Below are 27,325 nucleotides of genomic sequence, written 5' to 3'. Positions count from 1 at the left end.
TTCCCCAGATTGAGCCCCAAGCTGGGCTTCCCTCAGTTCTCGGCTGAATTCTAACTGGGAGGAAGGATAGAATAGAAGGAGAGAGTTGGAGTTGTCATCTTTGAAATGACTTTGTTTGTAAGAGTGATGGCTGTTTCAAATCCAGCTATTGCCTGGAAGTCAATCTGTAACCTTGCATGGCCACCTCGCTATAGCATGTGGAGACTTGTCCCAGGAGCTTGGTGCCCCCAGTGTCATACACCTCCTATCACCAGCCCTTAAAGTCAGGAGACTTGCAAACACACCAGCCCTGTCAGACCTCCCCTTAGCCCCCACCCTGCCTGGTCTTGAGCAAGTGGCTCAAAGGAGCAAAAGTAAACAGGGCTGGAGAGCTGGAGGCTGCTGTCAGGCATCACAGTGGGTCCTCTTTCTAGGGATTCCTCCAGGGCCAGCTTCAGCAGAGGAATCGCTAGACCACCCAGTTCCTTCCAAAGGACTACATAGAACTGGGGAGGTTTGAGACACAGGGGGACTGTAACCTTCCCGGGTGCCCCCAAAGGCTTCATGCATGCCATCAGTACACTAACTGTGCTGTTTGCCTGTGCCAGTATTCCATCTGTAATGAGTCTCTCCAGCCCCCTCTGAGGGTCTGTCTGGAAGGGCAACTGAGTCACTATGGTGGCCCCAACCCATCCCTGAGGTGTGCTTTCCTGTAAAATGAGTGCAGAGGCCCAGAGAGTTCCGCCAGCTGTTAATATGAATGCTAGCAGTGGGGACAGGGCTCAGCAGGACTTCAGCAGCCTTCTTCTGTCCTGTGGATGTCTTGAACCCAGAGCTTATTCTAGTCACTGCTGTCTGAGAGCAGGATCCAGGGGCAGAGCCTGAACTTGAGGCAGACTATAAAGGGGAAGACAGAGGGGAGCAAGAGGCCATCAGAGTGACTTGGGAAGGCTACCCCAAGCACATTAGCCCCATGTGACCCTGCTAGGTGACCCAAGACCATCCATCTCCAGGCAGGACCCAGTTCTCAGTTCTGGAATCCCTGGAGGTGAAACAGGGGCATCGAGAGAGCCACCTGAAGCCCTCCAGGCTCACTGCCCCGAATCCATGTGAGGATACACAGACTAGATGAACAGCCCTGTCCTGGCTTTCTGGGAGGGTCTAGACAGATAGACAGGCAGATAGGTGGGCAGGCAGGCAGGCCTTCCAGTAGGTGGCAGGGACAGAGAGAATAGACAGGCATGCCATGGGAGTGTCGAGGCGCTAGGTGGAGATCTGGCCGAATCCTGATGAGGCTGTGGAAGGGGAGAGCACTGGCTAGGAATGGGGCAGCACCTTCCCATGCTCACTTTTGGAAAAGACGTGACTGGAGCACATGGCCCTTAGGAAGAGTTAGGACCTGTAAGTCTTGCCACCTCCAAGCTCCAGAGACAAAGCAGAGCAGGGAAGGGGAACCCTGTGGCTTCTGACAGCTGAGACCAAGGCTCCTGGCTGACCCCACAGTCCTGGCCTGAGGGAGCCCAGCTAGGACGGGAAGAACTGTTGTCTCTTCCGCCCAGGAGTTTCTTGGAGCCCAGAACTCTTTCCAGGAGCTGCTATGATCTGAGCAAGAGCCAATCAGCCCACCCCAACTCCTAGAGGCAGGGCCAAGAAGCCTGGCCCTGGACCAGGCCAGTATGTCCCTGAACAGTGTCAGCCAGCACAGGGGGTGCCAGGGTGTCAAGGCCAAGTGGGAGAGCAAGGGGCAGCACTGGAGAGGACCCCATCTCTAGGCAGATGGCTGAAAGGCACATTAGGATACAGGGAGGTATTCAGGCAAGGAGCTGAGTGTGCAGAGGTCCTGAGGCACTGGGGTCATGGCATAATGGAGCCTTAGGGCTATGGTAACAGGGGGACACGGGGGTAAGAGCTCAGGGCACAGACGGTCAGGGTCCAGGTTATGAGCCATAGACCTTGTGGACAACCAGCCCTCACAGCCTTGTCTTGTTGTGGTGCTGGGGATGGAATCCCAGCTCTCAAGCTAGCCAGGAAAGCACTTCACCTCCAAGCCACACCTAGGCCCAGAATTCTTGGCTGCACCGTGAAGATGCTGAAAGGCACTGGGCGGCTTTGATCACCTGCCTGGGAGAACGGATCAGTGGTAGAGCATCCTGGGGTCTCGGGGTGCAAGGGGCTGCTGCTAGGGCCACAGGAGGTAGTGGTGGCCATTTCCTGCTGGAGGCTCCAGCCAGATATCCTGCCTAGGGTCCCAGGGAACCAGGAGACAGGACCCCTCCCTCCCGTGGAGCGGTAGCTTGTTATCTAGACTGTGTCCGGCTGACTAATCTTGCAGGCCCGGGGTTTCTGTGTGAACCTCAAGGCCTGTTATCTGGCGGCTGAGGCAGGACGGCTCGTCCTGATGGACAGCCTGGGAGATGGGCCGATAGCTGGCCATGCTCCCCTCCCCACGACCGACTGGCTGGCATGTGTGGGTGGGAAAAATCATTCCAGCTATTTTGCGTTATCATGGGGCCTGGCGTGGCAAGTGATAGGCCTGTTTGTCTAAGATTAGTCAGCAGGGGAGGGGGCACTGGTAGATGATAGGGGTCACTCTGGGGTCAGCTTCAGAGCCCAGCCCACTACCTTGGAGCCCCTTTGAAGACTCCTGTTTTTCTGAGACCCCAGAACAATCTGAAGCTAGAACATGGTGAAAAGACCTAAGGAAATTGTATCTTTACTGTCGGGCATGTTCTTCCTGAATAGTCACTGAGTACCTTGGGGGTTGGGGACAGGCACCCTCAGGGCCTGGAAAGACACAAGGATGGCCTTGACCTCCTGGAATGTATAGGAAATACAACCACTCTCTGAGTCCAAGGCCAGAGATGATTCTAGATGGCGTCGGAGTGAGACTCCCTGAGCCAACACACCACCAGCCACCCAGTGATAGTGTGTTGGAGCAGAAGACACCATGACAAGTCTCAGCTGAGTGTACACAGCTGGATCTCACTGCAGGGTGAGGAGGAAGGGGGCTCAGAGATAGGGGACCCCATCAAGGGGGACTATGGTGGCATGCAAGTGATTGTTCTGGAAACAAGGGTTAGAGGTCATAGCCTAAGGTCAGCATGGGCCATGGGGGGATGGCTGGCAGGTAGGGATGGGCACCCTGGCTGCCCGCTGGCCCTATCCACCTGAGTCCTAGGCCAGCCATGACAACTGTTCTTGAGCCTTGGGCCTCAGACACTGCAGAGGAGAGGGACTCTCACAAACCGCCCTCCTCCCCATGCTGCCTCCCCCTCCTCTTTTCTTCTCATACAGTGAGCATCTGGCCCATGACACATGCTATGTGTCCTGCCACACATCTTGGGGTTGAGGACCTCATCTGAGTGAGCAGCAGCTGCAATGGCAGCCAATCACCAAGGGACAGAAAAGTGGCTGAGACATGGGGATGTAGCTATGTGGTCCAGTGCCCAGGACTCTCGCAGAGTTCTTTTTGACTCCTGATGAATGGTCCAAAGGCACAGCTGGTGTAACAGCATCAGAAGTAGGGGACCAGGTGTGACAGACAGGTCTGCTCTGGGAGCAGGTCCTATTGGCTGTTGTGTGGGTAGAAACAGAGCCCAGACGAATTCTTAAAAGACACGAGAGTATACTCTCCAGGCAGCAGGAGGCACTGTGGTACCCCATTACAGATGTGGAAACTGAGGCAGACAAGATGGACAGCTCTGGGGAGGACTGAGCAGGCCTCTTGGGAGAGTCCATTGCTTACCACAAAGTCTCATCCCAAGGAGCTCTCAGTAGACGCTGTAGGCAGCGGACATCCAGTGGGAAGTGCAGGTAGAGCCCGAGAGGGGCCCCAGGCCTGGCTGCCCACCACGTGTGGCCCACTTACCTCACCCCCTTCCGGACCTGCTGTCTGTGGCCAGGGCAGGCTATCTCGGTGGCGGCACTAATCAAGTCACTTCCTTCTCCGCCCTCCCACCAGCTTCCTGCCCAGCTAGCAGCCCCACAGCCGGCCTGACATCAGCCAGGCAGGTCCCAGCCTTGCCAGGGGAGCTCCAACCATTGTCTTCCAGCAGTTTCCCTCCTGTCCCCTCCCTGGTTATAAGGTCGACATGTCATTTCAATCCGAAGAGTCATGATCTCCTCAGAACACAGGTCTGCCTTGGGCTGTGTGTGTGGTGAGGAACAGCTGTTGTCACTGATGCCGTGGTTAATGGTACTACCTGTGTCATCAGTGCTGCTGCTCTGAGCCCCAGCGTGTGACTGTCTTTAACACTGCCACTGGCTTGCTGGCCATAGGTACCCTAACTGTGGCCATTGCTGGTAAATTGTTCTTGCTAGCAACATCACCACAGGCATGAGAGCCAGCTCTGACTGCCACCTCACTTGCTGTTTTCTGGCTGCCATGCCCCATCCTGGCTAGAGTTACATCTGCCCCAGCCATTTCTACCATGACCAGAGTACCTAGTAGAAATAAGATGGGGTGGCCCTGGCTTCCATCCCCATTCCTCTCATTTTGACTGGTAGCTGTGATTTCCTCATCCAGAGAGCTGCCGTTTCTCAGGGTGACTGCTGTAAGGCAGAGCAGGCAAAGTGGGCAAACTTGCACTTCCCTGTGCCCCCGGCTAGGATCCATACAGGTCCAGGGTCCAGCCACAGTGCTGAGTCGCACAGGTACTGAGACATACAGGTACTGGGACATGCTCCCTCCCCTCTCTTGCTGCCTCACAAGGGAAACTGAGGCAATCCTGCTTACTTGTGGGTAGCACTGCCCTCGTGTGAGCAGCATTTATGAGACCCTCCTGTGAGACCCAAGATGGGAGCCAGGAAGCAACTCCCACCGCCCCCTGCCAGCCCCGTGACATTGCTGTTCTTTGAGAGAACACCCCTTCCCCATAGCCACAATGGCTCCTTATTTATTTATTTATTTATTACCTCTCTATCTCTGTGCATAACTTTTGATTTCCTCGCTGCGTTTTTTCCATTATGGAGGCGGTGGACGCAGCCGATAAGATCGGTCCCCAGAGATGGGACAAAGGGGCCGCCGTCGGCTCGAGGGCTGGTCATATCCTGCACGCAAGGGCCCAGCGCGGCCTGAGATGAGGCGAGATGCTATCATACCTTATTGTGTCTCATGGGGGCTCTACCCACCCGGCCCTGCCCCCAGCTGGGCTATCTGGGTCCTCTGGAATCACCACAGGCCTTGGATTCGTCCTTCAAGCCACCGAGCCTCCGTGTCCTCCACACATATCTGATGCTATGGGGTGACTTGGGGACCACTAGCCAAGGCCTGTCATAGTCCTTTGCTGCCTAAGCAGGGACTTGACAGAGCTCTGGGAATTTATCCAGAAAGCCAGGAGTGTGAACAGCAGAGCGGTGAGGATGGCCATTGTAGTGAAGCCAGAGGAAACTTCTGACCTTAAAAAATTTCTACAAGAGCTGGGCAGTGGTGGTGCACGCCTTTAATCCCAGCACTTGGCAGGCAGAGGCAGGTGGATCTTTGAGTTAGAGGCCAGTCTGGTCTACAGAGTGAGTTCCAGGACAGCCAGGGTTACACAGAGAAACCTGATCCTGGGGAAAAAAGAGTTACAGAAGAGAGCAGAAGTCATTCTAACAGATGCAGACCCCACAGGATGCTGTAAGAAGTCCCTGAGCCCAGCAGGCTTGACCAACATGCCCCACTGACACTCACAGAGCCACCAAACTGCAGAGTCTCCCACCCCCAGGTCATGATATATTCTAGGTCACTTGTAGATTGTGGGAAGGTGGGACAGGTGCCCCGGGACAAGCTCCAAAGCCCAGCCACCGCTGGCTGCCCAGTTCCAGGCCAGCAGAGAGCTGCCGCAGGAGACATGGATGTAGGTCAGGACCAGCCTGCTTCGTGCTCCCCTTTCCTGAATGCATACCAGTCCCTCACCATGTCATCCCTCTTCCCTTTCCCTGTCAGGGAACTTAAGGAAGGACAGAGCCAGGTCAGAGACTTGGATTTGAACTTCCAGAGTCCTGATGCGACTCCGGCCTCCAAGTTGACAGAAGCCTTGAAGGCAGAGGCTATTGTGGATGGTTCTTCCGAGGAAAAGCTAACAAGTCCCTAAACCTCTTTGTCTCCCATCCCCCACAGAGCCTGACTCACCCTGGGGCAGAGGCTTGTGCATCCTTTGTAGGGGCTTTTGGTCTGTGTGCTCAGGCCCTGAAAGGCCAGTGTGCTCTAAGTGGTAGTTGTGTCCTGGCACACTGGCTCCCCAGCTCCCACCTCACTGTCAGCTGTTGGCCCTAGGAGGTGACTGCCTACAGGCAAGGCAGACAGCTGTCACTCCCTTGGCGACCACCACCACTTCCCAGACCCTCATACCCACCCTGACCACTCAGGCCAGCACCTGTGGCCCCAGAAAGCAATGGAGTGAAGACAAGGCAGGTGGGTGCACTGAGCTGGAGCCAGGCGAAGCCAAGCTCTGGGCAAGACCAGGTTGTCCGTGCCATCATAAGTAGGCAGGGAGATGTGGGGGCTCTAAGCTGATAGCTTCCTCTGTCCCTATGCTGGGGGGAGGATGGTGGAGCATGGAACTCTAGGGAAGCCTAGGAAAGACGTATCTGTACACGAGCGCAGCTTGGAAACCATGCCTCAGCCTCCTCAGGGATGCGGGCTGGGTAGAAAAGAGCTCCTTGCCTTGGCATGGTACACAATCCTCCAAGGGATTACTGTGTCCTTTGAAGGGTGAGTGGGTGCACAGGTCACCGTTGCCATGGTTCCTCCTGCTAGTCTGGCTGCTGTGGCTGTGCCCTAAAGGGACAAAGGTAGTGTCTCTCTCCAAGAACCTAGAATCCTGGCTCTGAACCATACAGAGTCCTGAGATGAGCAAGAGATGCCTTCCACCTGGCATCCCTTACACGCTATCGATGCACCTTCTGTGAGAGCCAACCCTTCCCCAGAACAAGCCCCAGGTGGAGAGAGGCCCCCACAGATCCCCACAGAGGGAGGAAAAGCCCCACCCTCCATAGCAGGCTCTTCCCAGATGAACCCAGATCTGCCATTAGTAAGGGCCAGGGTCCAGCCGATAAAGGCTGGCTGTTGCTCCATGTCAAAAAAATCAATACTCAACAAGCATAGTCCCAGAGACCAGGGAGGGGCCGCGGAGTAGCTGGAAGGGGCAGGACTTCAGCACCTTGGACCAGCCCTCCTCCACCTGGCACCAGTGTCTGGGGTTCCCAGTGACTTAATCCTAGGCCAGACTGACCACACACACACACATACCCTACCCTGCTCCCTTCTGATGGACAGGAAGCTTGAGGTTGGCTTCTTCCTCCCCAGGGTCACCAGAGTGGTGACAGGACTTGAGGAGGAGGGGCTGGATGGCTACAGAGAGAAGTGTGTAGGGAACAGAAGCAGGGGTGCTCTCCCACTCCTGGGGTCTGGGGCACATGATGCCCAGAATATCCCTCAAGGCTGGCAGTCTACGAAGCTAAATACCTCTTTCCTCTGAGGTTTGAGCCACTGAGAACAGTGACACTGGCGAGAGGGAGGGGACTGGGCGGAGTGAGGAGAGAAATACAGGCTCTGGTGCAGTACCCCTGGGAGCAGCCCACCCTAAGGCGTTGTGGACCCTGCTCTGCACCAGCTGCCCCAGCACCTTTGCTGCTGCCACAAGAGTGGACAGAAGTGGCTCAGGCAGGGCTGCTTCCTGGTGTGAGTGGATCGCATTCTTACAGGACCTGAACCCAGCTTTCTGGTGGCCTCCAGTCATCCAGCTTACTGATCCCCATTTTCCTAGTAACTGGCAGCTATAGGCACTCTGCAAAGTCAGAATCTACCTCCCGAGGGGCGGGGCGGGGCAGGGCGGGGCGGAGACTCCCACCCCCCCATTTCCCTTGGATCTCACCCCAGCCCTCTGTGCCTCTGCTTCTGAAGGCGGTGGTCAAGCTTGTGTCCATGGCGCCTGTCACTCTGCAGCTTATCTGCCTGGTGCCATCGTCTCCATCTGCAGAAAGCCGGGCAGAAAGCACTTCCACCCTGCCTGTGTGGTCCCTGTTCAGTTCCCTGGAAGTGAGCACGGGGTCCCTGCTGGGCTGTCAGGGTCATTTTCTACCCCTATTGCTGCTCACACTATCTGTAATGGGGAAATGTTGGGGATAAGGTCTGGCCATACCCCGCTGCCTACCACAGGGGGATTCCTGTGCATTGGAGTCATGAGTCTGGGAGTCAGTGAGAGATGGCTGAACTCTCCTTACTGGCCACGTCACCTCTGGAAAGTCCCTTGACCTCTCCAAGCTTGCTTTCAATGCCTCCCCACCCCCACCCCATCTTCCTTAAAAACTGTTTAGCAGACAGTGGCCCTGAGCAAGGGCAGGTGTCACACACACGCCCCTTCTCACAAGCAGATTTCCCTTTCAGTGTGGCTTGACCCAGGAACACATTCCAGCAGCTCTCTGACCCCTCCATCCCCTGCTGTGTGACTCCAGGGCATCTTTTGCCCTTCCGGGGGCCCTTGGTTTAGTGAGAGCTGATGTCCTCTGGGCTACACAGTTTGCTGTGTTCACACCTGCAGAATTTTCTAGACCCCACCAGACTGGGGCTGCCCTCCCTCCCTCCCCATTCATGTCTTTTTCTTTCCTTTACTGTGACTTTTATCAAAAGCAAACAGGGTGATCCTTGTGATAGGGGCCGCGCCCCAGCTGCCCTGTAGGAGCCACAGGGCGGGTTGGCGGGAACGATGGGCTGATTAGATAAGTAGGTACTGGTGGTGAGCCGGTGGGCACCCACACACCAACCACAGACCCCACAGGGCATGGTGGGGGCTTTGGGCGGCTGGTTTGGTGCTTCAGAGGCCCTGGCCTTTGGCACAAGGGGCCTGGCCCATTTGAGCTGAGGAAGCTTTTTGCTGACGTTCCTACACACCACAGGCTCCTGTTGTAGATTTGCAAGCCAGCCGCTGCTCACATGGGAAAACCGGGGTGACTCGTGTCCTATCAGAAGGGTACTCTGAGGTCAGGGCTTAAGAGAGGCCATAGTTAGCCAGGTGGCGGTAATGCACGCCTTTAATCCCAGCACCAGAGGTGGAGGAAGGCGGATCTATCTTAGTGCTTACAAGTCAACCTGGTCTACAGAGCAAGTTCCAGGACAGCGGAGGCTACACAGGGAAACCCTGTCTGGAGAAACTAAAAGAGAAAGAGGCGGGGTCGTGGGGGGAGGGGCAGGCCATACTTGGGGAGGAGGAGGGACGGCTCAGTAGTTAAGAGCACTTAATTACTTTTCTAGAGAACCCAAGTTTGGTCTTCAGCCCTTGTGTCAGGAAGCTCCAGCCACAAGGAATCTGCCCCCGTCTTCTGTTCTCTATGAGCCCCTAGACACAACATATGGCATACATATATACAGATCTTAGGGATCCCAGGGCTTCCTCCGCCTCCATAGAGAGAGGCCAACACCAGCACTAGGCAGTGCTGTGCGTGCCGATGGAAACCTCTGCGATTCCAAGGTAAAGCTAGGAACGGGGGGGGGGGGGGGGCGGGGGGGGGTTCTAGTTAGGTCTGAGGGGCTCCAGGGGCAAGGGCGCCACCTGGGAAGTTAGTCTCTGCCCTGTAGCAAACATAGCTGCTTAGCCGACAGACTATATATACACCCCTTCTACAACACAGTAAACTGAGGCCCCAGCAGGACAGGAACACAGACACTAGGGTAATGGCAGGACTTGGCTTGTTGGTTTGAACACCAGTTCTGTCCCCCAGAGCACCCCACCAATGGCCAGCTCCACCCACCCCCACCCCAGCCAGGCTTCAGCTGAGGAAGTGGATGGGGGCTTCTTTCTGTTCCTGGGAGATGAATGCAGGTGAAGGCCATGCATGACTAACGTTGTAAACGATAAATATGCATTAGGTTCCTTGAAGATGCTGCTGGGGAATGCAATTAAGTCCCAGCACGCATCCTGGGAAGCAGTGTGTACCATTGTTTACCTGAATAAATGAGCCCTTGACCCAGTGCCTGAAATGACTCACTCACCTGTCAAGGGCTCACCAGGGAAGCATACGGAAGCCCAGGCCAAAGGCACCAAATTTCAGACCTGGAAGAAGCCAGCTGCTCCCTCCCACCATCCCTCAGACAGGTACCAAGGTTGTAAAGTGTGGGATCCCAGCCGCCATGCAGACTCTGAGCCTCAGCTTCCCGAGTATGCCTGGAGGGATCCTGCAAGTCACATCTGGTGCTGGGCTGTGACACAGCAGAAATGGGACCAGGGTTCACAATCGGATTCAAGGTTTCTAACAGACAAAGGCACATTATCCATCCTCCAGCTGAGGGAACAGGTGGCCAGGGCCAGAATCAGGTTGGAAGCCACCATGACAGCCCACCATGGAGCCGCCTGTGCCCATGAGGGCATCTAGACACTTGTTTCTAGAATCCCCAGGAGAGAGACTGTGACCCCAACCCCTGCCCCCAGATACCCTTCAGAGCTCTGTGATAGTGTGTGCCACAAACCCAGAGACTAGATTATGTCACTTCCAGCCCAGGTTTTCTGTTACTACTGTGGAGCCCCAGTAGCAACCCATCCCTAAACCCTGGGCTTTCCACTGTGTGCTGTCTGTCTCAGGGTCCTCGGTGAAAGAACAGCTCCTCCAAACCCCCCTTTTCCTGTGCAACCTGCTAGGAGCGCATCTGCTGGGTGCTAGCCTTCTCTCAGGGGTTGGGGCAGGAACTAGGTTATCTATGTAACTGACTGTTGACTGTCACCAGAGCTGCTGGGCACAATTGCAGAGGTCACCTTGTACAAGGTGCTGGGGTGAGCTGAGGTTGAGATCAGCTGCCCTCCCCTTACCAATCTGCCCCTCAAACTGGCTGACCTGGGCCCTGAACCAGAGAGGCATGTTACCATAGTGATTGTTGTACACTGCCACCTATCCCAGGCGTCCCCCTGTCCCTGAGTGCAGAGTGTGCTGCTTCCCCCCAGGGAGAGGGACCACAGCCCTTATCAGCAACCAGCCCTCTCTGGCGGTGCATGATACCCAGAGGATGGGATGGCTGCCGTGGGAAATGCCAGCGAGCTCTTATCTGGAAGGCTGGGCCATGGCCGTGAACTCTGATTAGGGTGCGGGGCCGTTTGCCGGTGGGTGAGCGAGGCGGTGGCACCTGACTGCCTCCTTCCCCATGGGGGGACTGTAAGCAAGCTGGGAGCCCAGGCTGTCCAAGAGGCCCTGGCCACCACAGGTGGCATCATGGCCAGGTGTGTCTGTGGGACTGCCTGTGTCATACCACACACTCAGACCAATCTGCATGGACTGCCTCCCTACCATGTACCCCAATTTATGAGGACACAGCCTTAGATGAAGGTACCCCTGTAACAGAGAGCTCCTGCAAGGGGCCAGGCCCCATCCCGAGGAATGTGCTAGACACAGAATAGAAGTGGGACTAGGTGACTTAACTGTCTGTCTCAAGGTCCAGGGACACCCATCTCAGGATGGAGGTTCTGCATCTCCTTTCTGACACCTGGGTGGGACTCTGGGTGGCTGAGCCATAAGCACAGACTCTCAAGAGAACTCTTTAATTCCATTTCTGTCCTGGGGGCCATTATGTGGGGAACGTAGACATAGGCACAAAAGCCAGGAGAGGCTGGCAGGTCACTGTCCCAACAACAGATAAACGGCCCTGTAGTAGTGCCAGGTTTGGATCCTGACACCTCCTGCCAGCAGTGGACCTCTTGGGGCCTCGGTTTTCTCACTCACACTGGGAATAAACGTCACAGGGGCCAGTCTCTGCATCCCTTAGGACAGTACTGCCCAGGCCTTGGCCCTGCTCCTACAGATGGTACCGACCATACCGGTATCAGCTTTGGGACAGCCCTTTACCAGGACAGTGTCCTGGGTGAGCTGCAGAGGAAGTGCAGAGCCTTTTGGCCTCTCAGCCCCTCTCCCACTCCCAGGCTGATAAAGGGGTACAGGCCTCCTTGGCCTCCAGTCCTGGCCCACTGCCGTCTTATCAGTCCCGGGAAGACAAAGGCCCAGTTACAGCTCTCCACGGGGCCTCCTGGCGTATTTACACCTTATCTCCACCATTAGCTGGCCAGTTATCTGATGATCGCGCCCATTAAGGCCACAGCCTGCCTGATGGGCTCCAGGAAGTAGGGCCGCCACAGTGCTCTGGCCAGGGGACCAGGCCAGGCCATGTGAGGCCTCCATCGCCTGGGTAGCAGGCAGATGGGGCAGAGGGTGTGTGGCCTGTACCACCCTTTGAGGAAATGACCATGCCCCCACATCCTTTAAAGAAATAGAAGCTCAAGTAGGGACAGCGGCTGGCCAGGTGTCCATGTCCCACAGCTAACACTGATCACTATAACCAAGGAGTTCTTTATCCCTGCCTTAGTATTCTGCAGACCACAACCTACCAAAAGTTCTAGAAGCCTCACGTGGCACACCTTCTGGCTGTCTTATCTACCTCCCTTTCTTAAGGACACGATCTTTTATTTAGAACTACCTGCTAATCCAGGGTGATCTTATCTCATGATCTTTAATCTAGTCATGCCTGCAGACCTTTTCCCACATGCAAAGGACATTCACAGTCATGGGTGATGTCTTGTGAAAGGCCATTCAGCCTAGCACACAAGGCCCTGCACGCAGTGTGTGGCTCACACACAGATTCTGCAGACTGTGACCAAGCCATGGTATAGCCTGCCTGTCCTCATCTTCATGGTGTTTCTACAACCCAGCATGGGGTTGGCCCCCGGGAACCAGGCCGGAAGTGGGGGCTGTGGGACAGAAGTGTCCTGGGGGTCACCAAGCAGCCACTCACTCATTTGTTTCCCTTCAGAGGAGCTGGAGCTGGCACTGCAGGATGGGCAGAGGTGCGTGCGCGCCCGGCTGAGCCTCACTGAGGGCCTATCCTGGGGCCCATTCTACGGGAGCATCCAGACCAGAGCCATATCCCCTGAGAGAGAAGAACCGGTAAGGAGCTAAGCCCCAGCTGGCCAAGCAAACCTTGTGCCTTTCCAGCAGGGAACTTTGATGGAACCCAAAGAGGCAAGGGTAAAAGGGAGGGACTTCCTAGGGAGCGTCTGCAATGAGTAGCACTGTGCTTCGGGATCCCAGAGGGACTTCCTAGAGGAGCAGTAGTGGAGCTCAGCAGAGAAAAGGAGGTCCAAAGGAAGTGAGCCGCAAGGAACAGGCACCCACTGAGTTGGGAGGGAAGGGGAGGCTGCAGAAGGAAGCCGGGCCTTCTGTCCCCGGGAGCAGGTGCTGGGTGGGCGTGGCTTCTGAGGGGGGGCGGGGAGCAGGTGTTGACTGGGCGTGGCTTCTCAGCTCTGCAGCCGCCTGCTCACCACAGCAGCCCTGCCTGGCAGAGAGTTCCTAAGGCAGCCTCCTTCCCCACACAGCCACGCGGCCGTTTGTCTTGGCCTTGCTTCTGAGGCCGCTTCTGTTGTGGCAAGTCGGCCCGGCTTCCTCCTGCTGGAATGTGTGGGTTCCTTTTGAAATCATTTCAGATGGAAAAGGACAGCAGGACACAGAGACCTGGGTACAAACAAAGGGTAGCCATGTATGCAGCAAAAGAGCCGGGATTGGAGGGGTTTGTACAATGTCCACAGACTATGATGGCAAAGGCCAGGGCCAGCCCTAGGCTTCCTCGCCAGTCTTGTCAATCCTAGGATGAAATGTCTCCCTGCCAGATGCTGTCGGGTAGGCCCTGTTTCCTGATTTAGAGTGTGGACTGATCCAAGATATTCACTGGCTGGCCAGTGTCACATGCTTCTGGGCTCCTTGGTCTGAGGGCACATGGCTGCCTTCTGAGGGCCCTTGTTGGGGAAGGGTGAGACTTCCCTAGCACCCAGAGGCCAGGATGCTGCACACACATTCACACTTGCAGACTCACCTTCAGAAATATTTCAGGAGCACAGACTGACGGCGCAGTCCACAGGTAGGCAGGTGGGGAGCAGTAGGACCACCACCACTCAAAACCCTCCGTGGAGAGTCAGACTCTGTGCTCACTGGGTGCAAACACACCACCAACTGAGGCCTGTGGCCTGGCCACACACTCTTCCAACCACCAGGAGAGATGACCTGTCCCAGACTGTCCAATGAGAGCAGGAGCAGGCCAAACATGGCCACCTTGGGGTTTCTGCTTGCTATATCCTAGGCAGATCCTTCCTGCTCAGAGCCACTCTTTCTTCAGTCCTTGGAGTCCCAGGCAGGTCACATGGAACACAGAGGCTTGCTTTAGGCCTAGGCCTGAAGAGAAGGTAGAGCCAGGCTGTTACTGTGAGATGGGAGTTGATCCCCTTGCCTGCTGGCAGCATCACGGATTAAGAGGGAGAGGTCTGGAGTGGTGCTCGACCCTGTACATACTTGGTAGAGCCTGAGAATGAAGAGTGGCCCAAGGTCCAGGGAGGAATGTCATACAACAGCTAGTTAAGGTCCTGTAGGAAGGAAGTCAGGGCTTTCAAAGTGGCTATGCCAGGTGGGTGTGTCATGTGGGTTGTGGACAGCAAGAGACTTGGAGACTGTTGCCACTGGTCAGTCAGTGTGCAAGCAGGAACCTGGAGCCCCTGTCTCCAGACTTCAGTCAGGAAAACCCACATGTGGCAACAGGAGCAAAGGCAGGTCTGCCCAGACCTGGGAGCCAGGTCCTGGTGTGCCCTGTGTCTGTCTCTTCCAGTCCTAGGAGGCAGGCTGCTGTCTCTAAGTCTTTAAATTCATTCTCATTCATATTCTCTCTCTCTCTCTCTCTCTCTCTCTCTCTCTCTCTCTCTCTCTCCCCCCCCTCACCTACCTCCCTCCCTCCCTCTCTACCTCTCTCCCCCCCCTTCCCTCCCTCTCCATCTGTCTGTCCATCCACACATGCCCACACACACATGTAGAGCTGAGAGGAGTTGGTTGCTTTGCTCTTTCTACCTTATGAATCCTAGAGATTGAACTCATATTGCCAGGCCCGCTGTGCTCAAACACTTCTCCCGCCATCTGCAAGCCACCCCTTTCCACAGGAACCCCAGGCCTTGCTACCTCAGCTCTTAGTCTGTGTCCCAGGCGGCTCAGTCTGGGAAAGCAGGAAGGGAGAATCCCCACCTGGGTGTCAGAGGCCGGCCAAGCCAAAGCCGTGCAGCCCCTGCCTCTGAGGCTCTCCGAGGGGGAGGAGGCACCTCCCTCTCCCCCTCTATCTCACAGAATTAAATCCTTGATTAACCCTTATCTCCCCAGCAAGGCACTATCTCCGCTTTGGCGCCAAGCGTCCAGACACACGCTACAGATGATTGATTTCTGAAAGATATGGGCGCCTTTGCGATACTTCGTTTATTGTCTAAATATTTTTGCTAACATTCAGCGGGCTCTTATCGAGTTCAGCTGATGGGTCCCAGTTCTCCCCACAGCCTAAGGAAGAAGTCGCCTCCTGCCCCATGGCCCTATCAGCCGCCAGGCAGTTCCTCCTCTCCCCTTAGAGAAGAAGGAGGGGGCGCATGTAGATATGGGGCCTGTTTCCCGGGCTTCTCTTAGGCTGGGGGCTGCTCACCATGGGGACAAATTGGAAGGGAAATGCCCCCTAACACTCCCACCCACACCAGATGTCCAGAGTTAGTATCCAGGAAGGAAACTGAGTCACACAGCCCTGAGTGGAGTTGGTAGTCCTGTCTTTATCGCTCGCCATGGTTTGCATGCCTGTAAGAGGGCAGTTGAAAAGCCTCCTTAGGGTCACAGCTCACACTGGATAATGATGAGAGGGAGATGTTACAACAGTAATATAATAATGATGAGATGAGATGTTAAAGTGGGTGAGTAGGTATGGGATGTATACATGGTATACAGATGGATGGAAAGATGAGTAGATTTTAGGTAGGTGGATAAATGAATAGTGGATGGGTTGGTAGATAAGTGAATGTGTATTCATAAATGGGCACATGTGTGGATGGACAGGTGATCAGATAGAAGGTGGGGGTGAGTGGACAGATAGACACGTGACTAGATAGGGGGTGAGTGGGTGAATGGATGGAAGAGTCGATGAGCAGATACAGAAATGTGGGTGTGGAGGGATGCATAGGTGGATGTGAGTGCACAGCCCCTCACCCCAGCCTGCCCATGTTGGTCTGCCTGCTCAGCTTGCTTACTTTGGCCAGGAGCCACCATAGCATCAGTAAGGCCAGGGGAGGGTCCGTAACTGTGAGCGGGGTGGCAGATGCATTAAGATGCTAGGAGCCGGGCATAGTGGTACACACCTTTAATCCCGGTACTTGGGAGGCAGAGGCAGGCGAATTTCTGAGTTCAAGACCAGCCTGTTCTACAGAGTGAGTTCCAGGACAGCCAGGGCTACACAGAAAAACCCTGTCTCGAAAAACCAAAAAAAAAAAAAAAAAAAAGAAAGAAAAGATGCTAGAAAGGCTGAAGTGGGCCCAGACTGCGTGACTTCAGTGTGGACAGGCCTTTAGGTCAGTCCCTAATGGCCTGAGGTCCTCTCATCTGGGGATGGAGTGAGGGAGCCCAAACTCACCTTACTGGGACTTGAGGGAGTGCTGGGGAAGTTTGGTTTCCATCCCCATCTTTGTGTAACAAGGGAGGGAGGGTACCCAGGAAAGGCACCTCCTCTCCAGGGCATGCAGCCCAGCTGTGCCCACTGCTGTTCTACCAAGATGTGAAATACAGTTTGAGCCCTGCTTCATTGGCCTGGGGAAACATTCCAAGCCCCGCCTTAAAGAGACAGCAGCCCAGCCTGAGAAACCTCAGCTGGAAAGTGGCTGTCCGCTGTACCCTGACAGCAGGCATAGATGTGCCCCGAGTGCCACACCCTGTACACTCTGTCATGGCTGAAGACAGAGGCCACTATCCTAAGGGACAGAGCAGCTCCTGTGCTCTTTGAGGCAGAGCTGCCTGAGGCCCTGAGGCGTCTGGTGTCCCCAGGACTCTTGGTCTTCATGTGGCTCCGTCTCCCCTTGTGTCTTCTCTTTTTTATGTCATTTGTTATTGGGGCTACCCTGTTCCAGGTGATTTCATATTTTCATATGAAATATGCAAAGACTCTTTCTCTAAATAAGATCACTCTCACAATTCTGGTGACATCTGTGAAGCCACCATTCTGCCCAGTCCATAGAGACTGGGACAGTCAGGAGTGTCATTTGGCTCGGTCACCAGGCCCAGTCTAGGTTTGCTGTTGGCTTTGTGGGGACCTGAGCCCCCTTCTTCTCCATCTTTGGTTTCCCCATCGGCTAAGGGAGAAGCTTAGAAAATATCCTAGGCTCCTGCCTCTCCTCAGGCTCTTCCATCTGCTCCTGAGCTGCAGCAGCTATGGCCTCAGACCTGCCTGCAGCTAGCTCCATCTTTGGGCCCCAAAGCCACCCTGAGGTAAAAGGCTGGGGCCAGGAGGTGAGCAGCAGGGCCCACCCTACACAGAGGGATGGCTGGCAGGGATGGCATGAGCCATGCGCCTGTGACTCCCCGCAGGTGATCTCTGCCCTCATTTCTCTGCCTGAGATGGCCAGCATCATCCTGGCTCTCCTCCCAACACGAAATGCAGTTAACGTGAACCCAGGCTCACTCTTGCTGGTCCCTTGTCCCCTATTGTCCCTGGCCCTTCAAAGGCCCTGCTCCTTCCCCTTTACTATATACTGTGTCTCTAGCCCTTGGCACACAGCTGGCCTTCAGGGACTGAGGGGCGAGTACATGGATGAGCAGTGACAGTGGGGTAGGGCAGGGCTTCTTAGACTTTGGTTCTAATCCTGTGTACACAGCATGTATTCTCGGTGGGTCTCAACCCTACACCTATGAGGTGGGCGATGGGCATCTGGGGGAAAGAGAGGAGCCATAGGCTGTCATCACTGTGGAAGGAGGATGGATCAGCAGGAGAGAGGGCCTAATTAGAGTCACCCTGTGGCCACAGGCCCCAGCACTAGTCCCCAGCATATGGGGACCTGAAGCCCAGGCAGCAGTGTGGGATACCATTTTTGGAGCAAGCTGCCCACCTGAGAGGGCTCACCTTCCCTGAAAATGGCTTTATGAGCAGCAAGGTTTGGGAAGAGCCGCAGATAAAGTCGTCTCAGAGATGGTTTCTGATGGTTATCAGCCCACAGAGTCGGACACTGACCTCTTTGTTGGGGGAACAGGAGCAGGCTCAGATCCACAGGAGAATTTAAAGTGGCTGATGTCATCCAGGGCTGGGGGAGGGGGAGTCGGAGCCAGGAGGGAGAGACAAATGATGGCTGGAGGGGCAGCGAGTGGGACAGATGCCAGGGCTTTTCCATGACACAGACAGACAGACAGAGGAGCCCGGGGCCGGGAGCTCCTGTTCTGAGGCCTGCCTGAGAGACCCAGACAGGGAGAAGAGTGACTGCAAAGCCCTGTCCCAAGCCCCAACCTATCCTGATGCAGGGCAATGACACCCCACACACACACCCCTCCCCCCTCCCCCGGAAACAGACAAGGGACCTGCATGGAGGCCCAGGACCTCTGTTTTGGAGCAGCCAGGAACTCATGGCCCATTTCCCTGAGGACTTGTTGTGATGGACAGCAGCCACTAGCTCCCTCCTAGCACTGCTCCCCAAGGTTGCATGCACCTCATGCCACAGTGCTGCAAGGGGGTGCAGTATGGTATTCTATGCACTGGGACCTCCACAGAAAGAGCGGCTTGTGCAGCGTCAGCAAAGTGGCGTGCGTGTGCGCGCTCGTGTTTTTATCATGCGGTGAACACGCTGCTCCGGAGAGCGATAAGCGTTAAACCGACCGCGAGGCTGTCAGTCTCAGTTTGAGGGTTTAGAAATATTGGGACGAATAATTAGATTTCATATCGTTACCACAGCACCCATCAGAGGATCAGGCAGATTAATTTTCTCACCCTCCTCCGCTCATTAATATTCATTAGAGTAGTGGAAGGCTGAGGCAGGGAGGGCCGGACCCAGCCACCTCACTGACAGCCATCTGCTGGGGCCAGGAACAGCTAGCCTGTGAGAGTCAGAGGCCCCCTGTGTGGCTGCCCACACCCATCTGCTGCTTACTCTGTGCTATCCAACTGTGACCTTGAAAGCTCACCTACCCCCTGCATCCCTGGGAGCCACCTCCTGAAGGAAGCCAACCAACCTGAAGCAGGCTCTTGGGTAGAATGCACTCCCTCAGTGGACGTGTGGCAATTGCAAGCAAGGTCCAGGGTGTAAGGCTCATTCCTAGGTCCAGAGATGCCTTCCTGTTCATGTTATCCTTCAAGCAGAGCATAAGTAAGCAGCCATGGCCAGTATACACAGCTCTGAGGGCTTCCTGTATCCTCACATTCATCTGTGTCCAGGGCAGAAAGGCCCACAGAGAAGGGCACAGCCTCCCTAGCCCCCCCCCCCCCCCCCGCTTTCCCCACCACCCTGAGATGGTGGCAGGACAAGGAAGGGGATTCCTTCCCCTATCCTGACAGCAACTTTGTCATGTGGGCCTCACCGTGCTGGCATACAGGAAACTGAAGCCAGAGGTGCAGGTGTCACCTGCTAGGACTCCAAGGCTCCCCTTCAGAGCCAGCTTATCTCCATTTGCTGCTCCATGGCAAGCCACGTGGCAGCAGTCAGGTGACGTGGAAGCCACCGGGCTGGGCTGTCATGACCTCATGGGCCATGGTCACTGGGAGTTCCCAGCTAGTAGGCCTTATCTTTTTGGCTCTGTATATGCCATGTGAATGCGATCTGTAAAGAGTTGGTCCACAGGGGTCACAGGAGAAAGGTCAGACCTGAACCCTGACGTTTGGCCCCAGAGCCTATGTGGGCATCACACACAAGGGGACCCAGGAGTGCCAAGCACTGTCCTGGCAGTTCCCCTTACAGTCAGCAGCCTGTTTCTCCTCCTGTTCTAGCCTGTTGGTCATCTTCCCTACCCAGTGAGCCCATTGCCATGACCACCACAGCAGTTCTTAGGAGCCTGGGAGTGAGCAGGGGCTCTAAGCTTTGGGTTAAGAGTTCCTGGGGTGCAGGTTTCTGAGTGAAAGGCATTTATTTGAATCAAACAGCAAATGGCCGACAGGATAATACACAGGCCTGCTCTGCCTTTACACATAGTGCCCGAGTGGCTTAGTCCAGGGGCTAAATAAGCTCAGCACACAGGGAGGTGCCCAAGTGGCAGCAGTCACCCACCCCACCCTCCAAGGATAGACAGGACTGGGCCTCTGCTGTCCCTACCTGCCACTGGCTGTGCCTCATCCTCCACCGGAGACCAAATCCCAGCCCAGCCTTCCAGCCTGGGCTGCACAGAGACATGGCCACGTACACTTACTTCCTCTGCTGCTGGGCTGAGAGCCAGAGTGCAGGGGGCAGGAAGCAAGCAGCTTTGGTGGCCCTGGGGGGCTGAGCCCAAAGCTCTTCCCTTCCAGGTTCAGACCGAGCTGCAGAGGAAGTGTGTGGCACAGCCCTAGGCTGGAACTTCTATCCCCAATCCCCTCCCCTTTACTCTGTCTCAGCTTCCTGGCCCAGATGATGGGGAAGAGGGCACAGAGCCTCAGCTACCCACTACCCCTCGCTCCCCAGCAACACAGCTGTCTTGGGTTGGGGCGGCCAATCTCAGGGGAAGGACAGTGCTCTCAATGAATGGACAGAGGTAAAAGTTCTACCCTGCAACAGAAAGGAAAGCTCTACTGTACAGAGACACGGGCTCGTGCTCTCCCCCTCCATCCCTCCACCCTTCCCTTTCTCAGTTCCTTGCAGGCATCCAGCAGTTGCGTGGTATGGGCCATGCCCTTGGTGCCAGCAGCTCTGCTGTCGCAGAAAGAGAACACACATCTGCAGGCTGTATAGATTCAGTGCTTGACCACTCTAGACCTTTGTTCCCAACAGAGACCAATGTGTAGCCTGGGAATGCACAGCTCCCTGCCATGCCTCCAGTTATCATAGTGTTTGAACTACACTTCAAGTCCTACTGCTATGAGCTACCAGGCTGCTGACCACCACTACACAACAGAGCAAAGCCCCCCCCCCCAACTCAGCATCCTATATAGACTGAGCCTTTCCCATCTCCGCTCTTCTCTAGGGCCCAGCTGTGACCCTGATGGTGGATGAGAGCTGCTGGCTAAGGATGCTGCCCCAGGTCCTAACTGAAGAAGAAGCCAACTCAGAGATCTACAGGAAGGGTCTGTATCTCATGCCTGCCTCCCTCCCCGCTAAAGTCTTTCAGAAGGCAGGGTCACTTGGCTCTGACTGGTCCAGCTCTTAAAGGGACACCAGCCTATCTGGGTGACAGTAACAATCAAACTGCCTGAGAGAGCACCCTGAACCCCATCTGAGAGGATGATGGACAACCTTTGGAGCTGCAATCTCAGGCGAATCATAACCACTGACACAAGAGCTAGAGGGGCCACCCTGGGCCCTCCACAGCCACTGAGAGCTCTGCTTCTCTACGTGGGCTTAGGGGGAGACTGAGCAAGAAGAGCTTCCGGGGGCCACTGAAGGCAGCACCCTGAGACCCAGTCTGGGTTCTGCTGGCCTGACTTTGTTCAGACCCAGACCCAGCCCTTCCTAGTTGTGGGATGTGGGTGAGTCCCTGGCCCTCCGGGTTGCTGCTCCATGGAGAAAATGGGGAAGAGGCTGTGGCCAACTCATTTCATTCTACTTAAACCCCCCTGTCCAACCTTCTAAGAGTTGGGGGTGCAAAGGGGGGTCTTCCCTCAGCTCATCCTTGAAGTCAGCTCCTGAGTAGCCCCGCAGCAGAAGCAGAACACCTTCCCGAAGCACCACAGGAATTGAAAGTTGAGGTCAGACACAGGGGACCTTTTCCAGTGCTTCATGCTCTCTGCAGGGCACAGGGATCATGTTCCCTACCCTCCCGACGGGCGGTCTAAGGACCAGACAGAGCAGCCAGAAGGCAGCCTGTACTGGGAAGGAACACGCCCCAACACCAGATTGGATGTTGGCAAGCCGTCAGCCATGTGCTTGCACCACCAGGACTGACCTGCCCATAGGCTTCTACAACACAGTTCTGCCCAAGTGTGCTGTCCACAGAAGACAGAGGCCCTTACAGGGCTGAGACTGATAAATGTGACCTGATCTGGGTGGGGCCTGCAGACAAGGTCACAGTGACCACAGGAATCCTGTGGACATTGTCGCTTGATTTTTCCTGTATCACTTGCCCCATAATGGGACTTACACAGGCTCTACCCTGCAGCTCAGCTCCTACTGCCACCTTAGAACATACATACTCCCTTTTCTTTTCCCACTTTCTGCTGGGAGTGGCCACTGGCTTGAGACTAAGGCCAGAAGTGTCCCTACCCACAGTTCACAGGGTTCCAGGCCATGTGGCAGAACTGCTGGCCCAGGACACCTGGGTTTTTGTGGGTTGAGGCTGCCCTCTACAGGCTACTGTGGGAACAGCACCTGGCCCATTCCCAACAGGTTGAAAACCAGCCTGTTCTGGAACCCAATGCCTTAGGACACCCCTCTACCCCAGCCAAGTGATAGTGATTACATACAACCCCCCTCAAATATCCCTGCCAGCCCCATGTCTACCCTTTTACTGGAGATGGAAGCTCCCCCAATCCTTGCCTCAGACACAGGATAGCACACCACAAATCCAGCCAGCCACGAATGTAAGCCTGAATGCAGCCACCTCCTGCCTTTTGCCCAGACTCAGTCATCCCTGGCCGTACAGCGGGGCCGCAGGGTGGGAGACAAAGGGAAGCACACCCATTAAAGGCCCAGGATCATCACAAGTGCCTGTACCCTACAGATGACGCCCTCTGGTGCAGGGTTACCAAAGTGGTGCCTTCTGGTGGACTGCTACATGTGCGCCTTGTCACTGAGCCCCATGGTGCTCCCAGACACCCTGTGCAGGAACCAGTAGAACCTGGCGGCTCGGCCCCAGTGCACACTGACATCCAGCTGCTGCCCCAGCAGGCTGGCATGGCATCCATCCTTGCTACTGCAGTCATCAACAGTAAGTATGTGACTCCCAGGGGCAGACTTTGGGTAACACTCAAGTCAAAGGTTAGGGCAGATCCTGTGTGTGTGTGTGGGGGGGGGTCAGCATGCAAAAGGTCCAGTTTCCACACATGGGGTGGGGGAGGCAGGGGATGAATTATGCTCTAGTAAGACACTGAACTGAAGGACAGTACCCAGCTGATGCAGAGTGACCCGAGTGCTAGATTGTACATGGCCTGCTACCATAGGAAGGGCTCAGCCCCAAGGGACCTGGTGCGGGCCCCCTGAGAAACATACAGTAGAAAGAGAAGGTGGTGGCAGGCATGGGTGTAATATATGCCTAAAAGGCAGCAGTAGGAGCTGAGTCCTCATGTCCCCTGTGCAGGGACAGGAGAATCCCCAGTGCCTGGGTGGGTCCTACAATTAGACAGGGCCTTCAGGGACACAATGAAAGGGGAGCTAAGCCACCAAAAGCCAGTACCTCAGCCTGGAGCTGTCAAGGCCAGGCCCTTCCTCATCCAGTCAGTACCTCACCCCCACTTGTACCCCTACCAGAGGATGTCTTCCCCTGCAAAGACTGCGGGATCTGGTACCGTAGTGAGCGGAACCTGCAAGCCCACCTGCTCTACTACTGTGCCAGCCGCCAGCGTGCAGGCTCTCCTGTCTCGGCGACAGAAGAGAAACCCAAAGAGACCTACCCCAATGAGCGAGTCTGCCCCTTCCCCCAGTGCCGAAAGAGCTGCCCCAGCGCCAGCTCACTGGAGATCCACATGCGCAGCCACAGTGGTGAGTGCCCCATGCCTGCCCTGGCCAACCCAGGTTCTGCACTGGACTGGTGGTCAGGAAAGCTTGCTCTGCCACCATGTGCTATGCAGTTCCCCATCCCTCCACAGCCTAGCGCAAGGCTTACCTGTGGCTATATGTACACTTAATAAAAGGCTGGGTGTGTGCTTGACGCTGGGCAGCATGTGGCTGATGCGAACTAAAAGGGCCAGTGTTCCTTCCTTGTCACTGGGATCCATCTCGTGTTCCAGGAGAGCGCCCCTTCGTGTGCCTCATCTGCCTGTCCGCCTTCACCACCAAGGCCAACTGTGAACGTCATCTCAAGGTGCACACGGACACGCTCAGCGGTAGGTGGGCTGGAGGGGGTCAGGATGGGGTCTCTGGGGCTATACCTCAGCCCCAGGAACCTAACCACAACAGTGTGGCCTACAGGTGTCTGTCACAACTGTGGTTTCATATCCACCACAAGGGACATCCTCTACAGCCACCTGGTGACAAACCACATGGTGTGCCAGCCAGGCTCCAAGGGTGAGATCTATTCACCAGGGGCTGGACACCCAGCAGCCAAACTTGCTCCAGGTAAGCAGCCATACTGGAGCCTCACTGGCCCTCGGATAAGTGAAGGGGGGGAGGGGGCTTGTCTATAGGCATCACATGGTGTCCCTGTCAACCCTAGTCCCCAATCCCTTTTGCCTACCACATCCTACCTAGGGCCTGCCCTGGGCCTGACATGCAGCCCTGTGTTCTTGTAGACAGCCTGGCAGGCTTCCAACAGCACTCGCTGATGCACAGCCCCCTGGTTCCCGCTGACAAGGTACCCACCCCATCCTCAGGGCTGGACAGTAAGGCCCTGGCCGAAGTCACCAACGGAGAGACCAGAGTGCCCCCCCAAAATGGGGGCAGCAGTGAGTCCCCTGCAGCCCCCAGGACCATCAAGGTGGAGGCTGCAGAGGAGCCTGAAGCCACCCGTGCCTCCGGTCCGGGAGAGCCAGGTCCCCAGGCTCCGTCTCGGACACCTTCACCACACAGCCCCAATACAGTCAGGGTGAAGACAGAACTGTCCAGCCCCACGCCTGGCTCTAGCCCAGGGCCGGGAGAGCTAACAATGGCCGGGACGCTCTTTCTGCCACAATATGTGTTCAGTCCCGACGCGGGCACAACCACCGTCCCTACAGCGCCACAGGCCTCGGAGATCCTGGCCAAGATGTCCGAGTTGGTGCACAACCGGCTACAGCAGGGTGCAGGGAGCTCCGGCGCGGCGGGAACACCCACTGGCCTCTTCCCGGGGAGTAAGGGCGCCACGTGCTTTGAGTGCGAGATCACCTTTAACAACATCAACAACTTCTACGTGCACAAGCGCCTCTACTGCTCGGGCCGCCGCGCGCCCGAGGACCCGCCCACTGTGCGCAGACCCAAAGCGGCCCCGGGCCCGGCCCGCGCGCCCGTAGGTGCCGCCGCAGAGCCAGACCCGTCACGCACGTCGCCCGGGCCCGGGGCACGAGAGGAAGAGGCGAGTGGCACGACCACTCCGGAGGCCGAGGCCGCAGGCCGGGGCAGCGAGGGCAGCCAGAGCCCGGGCAGCTCCGTAGACGACGCAGAGGACGATCCGAGCCGCACGCTGTGCGAGGCCTGCAACATCCGGTTTAGCCGCCACGAAACCTACACTGTGCACAAGCGCTACTACTGCGCCTCGCGTCACGACCCGCCGCCGCGCCGGCCACCCGCACCCACGCCCGCACCGGGACCCGCGGCTCCCGCGCTGACAGCGCCACCCGTGCGCACGCGCCGGCGTCGCAAGCTGTATGAGCTGCCCATAGCCGGCGCCCCGCCCCCAGCCGCAGGCCCCGCCCCCGTGCCAGTTGTACCCTCCCCCACTGCGGAGCTGCCCTCTTCTCCGAGACCTGGGAGCGCCAGCGCCGGCCCCGCCCCCGCGCTCTCTCCGAGCCCGGTACCCGACGGCCCCATAGACCTGAGCAAGCGGCCGCGTCGCCAGAGCCCGGATGCACCTACTGCGCTGCCCGCGCTGGCCGACTACCACGAGTGTACCGCGTGTCGCGTAAGCTTCCACAGCCTCGAAGCTTACCTGGCTCACAAGAAGTACTCGTGCCCCGCCGCGCCTTTGCGCACCACTGCCCTCTGCCCCTACTGCCCGCCCAACGGGCGCGTTCGCGGTGACCTGGTCGAGCATTTGCGCCAGGCACACGGCCTGCAGGTGGCCAAGCCAGCGGCCAGCCCGGGCGCTGAGCCCCGCACACCTGCCGAGCGTGCTCCGCGCGACAGCCCCGACGGCCGCGCACCACGCTCTCCTTCCCCTGCTCCCGAGAATACACCTTCTGACCCAGCAGATCAAGGCGTTCGGACACCCAGCAAGGGCCCGCCAGCTCCTGCTCCTGCGTCGAGTGGTGGTGGCGGCCACCGCTACTGCCGCCTGTGCAACATCAGGTTCAGCAGCCTGTCCACTTTCATCGCGCACAAGAAGTATTACTGCTCTTCTCACGCCGCCGAGCACGTAAAGTGAGCCTGTGGGGCCGCACCACCAGGACCCTTGACACTTAATAAAGACATTCGGTGTGATAAATTTGCTGGAGGCCCAGCCTGTTGTCTTAGATCTAGTGGGCCTCATTCCATACCCCAGCTTGTGCAGACCTGCAAAGGGCACCCCACCGGTTCCTCCAGGACCTAGCCCACTCCAGGGGCTCAACCGCCCCTGCAGAGTTCTTTTCCTCTGCCTCTAGCTCACCCGCTGCCCTGCCAGGAAGCGCATCCAATTGCAGACTACTAGGGAGAGTGAAACCTTGTTCTTGCTGAGTCTTCGAGAAAGGGGACCAAGTCCCAAAGTGCCCCTCCCGTCATAACAGGGGTGGGTACTTATGACTACAGAGTTGGGCCTGGGTATACCACCTGTAGTCCGTTGCTGGCCAGCTGTAGGCCACGTCTGGCAGAACCCAAGCAACGGCAGTCTAGCCATTGCTTTGGCCTCTCTGCTTGGTCTGTAAGTCTTAACAGGCAGCTGTGGAAGCTGAAAGAGGACCCTGAAAATGCCCCCAAGGACCTGGGCCCTGTTGGCCAGTCCACCTCTCCTGCAGCCTTCTGAGGTGGCCTGCTGATGGGCCTGGGTTTACTCAAGAATAAATGTTCCTGAGAGTCCATTCACAGGCCCTGCCCAGTTTCCCACAAGGGGTACAGTAAAAGCTACACCTGACTAGTAGGAGTTGCCACAAGTCCCCAGCAAAGGACCCAGAGAATCAGGCAGCCTCTCTCTGTCACAAAAGCCAGCTAGATGGGAATCCGTAGACACCGTAGACCCTCTCCCTGCCCTGCCCATCTGTATTGTCTGAATTTCCATGCGGGGATCTGGTTTCCATTCAGAGCCTGGTAGAAGGCAAATGCCTCCGAGACTGCACACTGACTCTAGCAAATGAAACAGTGTGCACCTTACATTGTTTGAAGGTGATGGGGACATCAGGGAAGTGGGCTAGTGGGTAACAGAATGAGAGAAGGCCCAAGGTGACCCCCAGCCTCCTGCTTCGCCCCATTTCATACACAGTTGCAGAATTGCACCACAGGCTTACCATGTTCTGCCTCAGTTTCCATGCCTGTAAAATAGTATTGAGACCCTTTCTGAGAACTCAGAGAGCTGCAGGTCAGGCCCCTGGTACCAAGCGGTCCCTCTGGTTGGCCACACCTTGGGCAGGAAGTGTTCCCAGGCCTCGGGCAGGTTGTGAGCTTCACGCGGCCCCTGCAGTGAGATGCTGGGTCTG

At 56.5% G+C, this 27,325-nt stretch overlaps 1 protein-coding gene across 3 annotated transcripts in view; it reads left to right on the top strand.

Annotated features, from left to right (window-relative positions):
* Positions 1-26,142, top strand: part of Zfpm1 (zinc finger protein, FOG family member 1) — a 55,254-nt gene extending 29,112 nt beyond the window's left edge. For 2 of the 3 annotated variants that reach the window (XM_021170363.3, XM_021170362.2), the window contains exons 4-10: positions 12,746-12,879; positions 20,899-20,998; positions 22,591-22,797; positions 23,337-23,567; positions 23,816-23,911; positions 23,997-24,143; positions 24,317-26,142. In XM_021170363.3, coding sequence (XP_021026022.1) covers positions 12,746-12,879; positions 20,899-20,998; positions 22,591-22,797; positions 23,337-23,567; positions 23,816-23,911; positions 23,997-24,143; positions 24,317-26,082 — 2,681 coding nt within the window. In that variant the 3' untranslated portion in view covers positions 26,083-26,142. The remainder of the gene's footprint in view (positions 1-12,745; positions 12,880-20,898; positions 20,999-22,590; positions 22,798-23,336; positions 23,568-23,815; positions 23,912-23,996; positions 24,144-24,316) is intronic. The other variant, XM_085843534.1, reaches the window with a different exon arrangement.
* The last annotated feature ends 1,183 nt before the right edge of the window (positions 26,143-27,325 follow it).

Source organism: Mus caroli, unplaced genomic scaffold (assembly GCF_978045245.1).
Source record: "Mus caroli unplaced genomic scaffold, Mus_caroli_1 scaffold_10, whole genome shotgun sequence".
NCBI lineage: Eukaryota > Metazoa > Chordata > Mammalia > Rodentia > Muridae > Mus > Mus caroli.
Note: the sequence above shows the minus strand (reverse complement) of the source record. Positions and strands in the feature narration are given on the sequence as shown.